Raw genomic sequence first — 1,599 nt, forward strand, 5'->3', positions numbered from 1 at the left:
TGCACCTCCCCCGGCCCAGGTGTGCTACCGGGTGCTGATGCAGCTGTGCTCGCACTACGGGCAGCCTGTGCTGTCTGTGCGGGTCATGCTGGAGATGCGGCAAGCGGGCGTTGTGCCCAACACCATCACCTACGGCTACTACAACAAGGTGCGGAGCTTGGGCCGGATGGGATGGCCGCCCGTGCCAGGCATGTGTCCGGGAAGGGGGGGTCTGCTCTCTGACACCTGCCGCTGTCCCCTGTCCTCAGAGACTGGACCCATACCATCTATAGGTCCGGGAAGCACCTGTCCCATGTGCACCTGTCCTGTCTCAGCACCTGCAGTGCGTTTGTTCACGCTCGGCTGCTTTGGTTCTCATGAGACCCCTCCCAAGGAGGGCGGGCGGGTCCCACTGGCTCCCGGGGACAGCTGACAGTGTTAGCCGGGGTGCCGGGGTGCACTTTACATGATCTGGTCTCCACCATAGTCCCACCAGGTGGAAGGATGTTGTCCCCACCTTTCAGCTGAGGCGATGAGGTTGCAGAGTTAGTGACTTGTCCGAGGTCCCACAGTGCCAGGTTAGGGAGGGAGGATGTGAACATGGACATATCGATGTCTCCGGAGTTCAGGCTCTAAATCGTGACACTAATGTTTTTCAAATGAGGAAACTAACGACCAAAAGAGTGAAATGATTTCTCCAAAACCACGTAGTTTCTAAGTTGCAGAGTCTGGATACAAATTGTCTGCCCTGCGTCTGGCTTCCTCAGACGCCCTCACAGGTGCCAGCCAGCTGCCTCTTCTGGGCTGTTTTTCCTGACTGAGCCCTTGGCAGGACAGCCCTAGCAGGAGGTCTGGAGGGCAGGGTGGCCCCCGGGGCTCCAGGACAGGCAGCGGGTGTCAGGCTGGGGTCGGGGCGTGGAAGGAGGCCATCTCAGTGGGCACTGTGCTTGGCAGGCTGTGCTGGAAAGCAAGTGGCCCACCGGTACGCCAGGCGGGCGCCTGCGCTGGGCCAAGCTCCGGAACGTCGTCCTGGGGGCGGCTCAGTTCCGCCAGCCCCTGAGAGCCCGGCGGCAGCCACAGCAGCAGCAGCAGCCAGAGGCAGCACAGGAGGCCGGCAGCTCCCAGACAGGTGGGCAGGGGCTGGGGACGCGGCCTTGGGGTTCAGGCCGGGAGAGCTGGGGCTGGCCTCGCGTTTGGTGCTGGGTGTTCTGGGGATGGACAGACCGCACTTAGCCGCTAAGAAAAGAGACGAAGTTCTGCCTGGAAGGAGCCCTGCAAACCCAGGGCCACGCGAGAAGCTCGCATTCGGATCAGGGGCCGGCTTTCTGGCTGGCTGCCTTCCAGCCCGCCCTGGCCTTTGCAGAGCCCTCTCTGGAGCGCCCCGCCCCTGCCCGCCCCCTTCAGCGCCAGACTACTTGGGCTGGGCGAAGCCTGCGGGACCCGGCCTCGCCCACGGGGCGCCTGGTGAAGAGCGGCAGCCTGGGTAGTGCCCGAGGGGCACGGCCCACTGTGGAGGCTGGCGTGGCCCACAGTGAGTGCCCTCGCCCGACCCACACCCCCGTCAGCTTGCCTAACCACTTGCCGATAAGCCAGGGGCAGGCCAGAGCCAGGACGGAGGGG

General features: G+C 64.0%; 1 protein-coding gene across 1 annotated transcript in view; it reads left to right on the forward strand.

Annotated features, from left to right (window-relative positions):
• DENND4B (DENN domain containing 4B) overlaps window positions 1-1,599 on the forward strand; it is a 13,689-nt gene that overhangs the window by 8,202 nt on the left and 3,888 nt on the right. The window contains exons 17-19 of the mRNA XM_039849820.1: window positions 20-148; window positions 934-1,108; window positions 1,343-1,510. Coding sequence (XP_039705754.1) covers window positions 20-148; window positions 934-1,108; window positions 1,343-1,510 — 472 coding nt within the window. The remainder of the gene's footprint in view (window positions 1-19; window positions 149-933; window positions 1,109-1,342; window positions 1,511-1,599) is intronic.

This window comes from Pteropus medius, unplaced genomic scaffold (genome assembly GCF_902729225.1).
Source record: "Pteropus medius unplaced genomic scaffold, Ma_sr-lr_union100, whole genome shotgun sequence".
NCBI lineage: Eukaryota > Metazoa > Chordata > Mammalia > Chiroptera > Pteropodidae > Pteropus > Pteropus medius.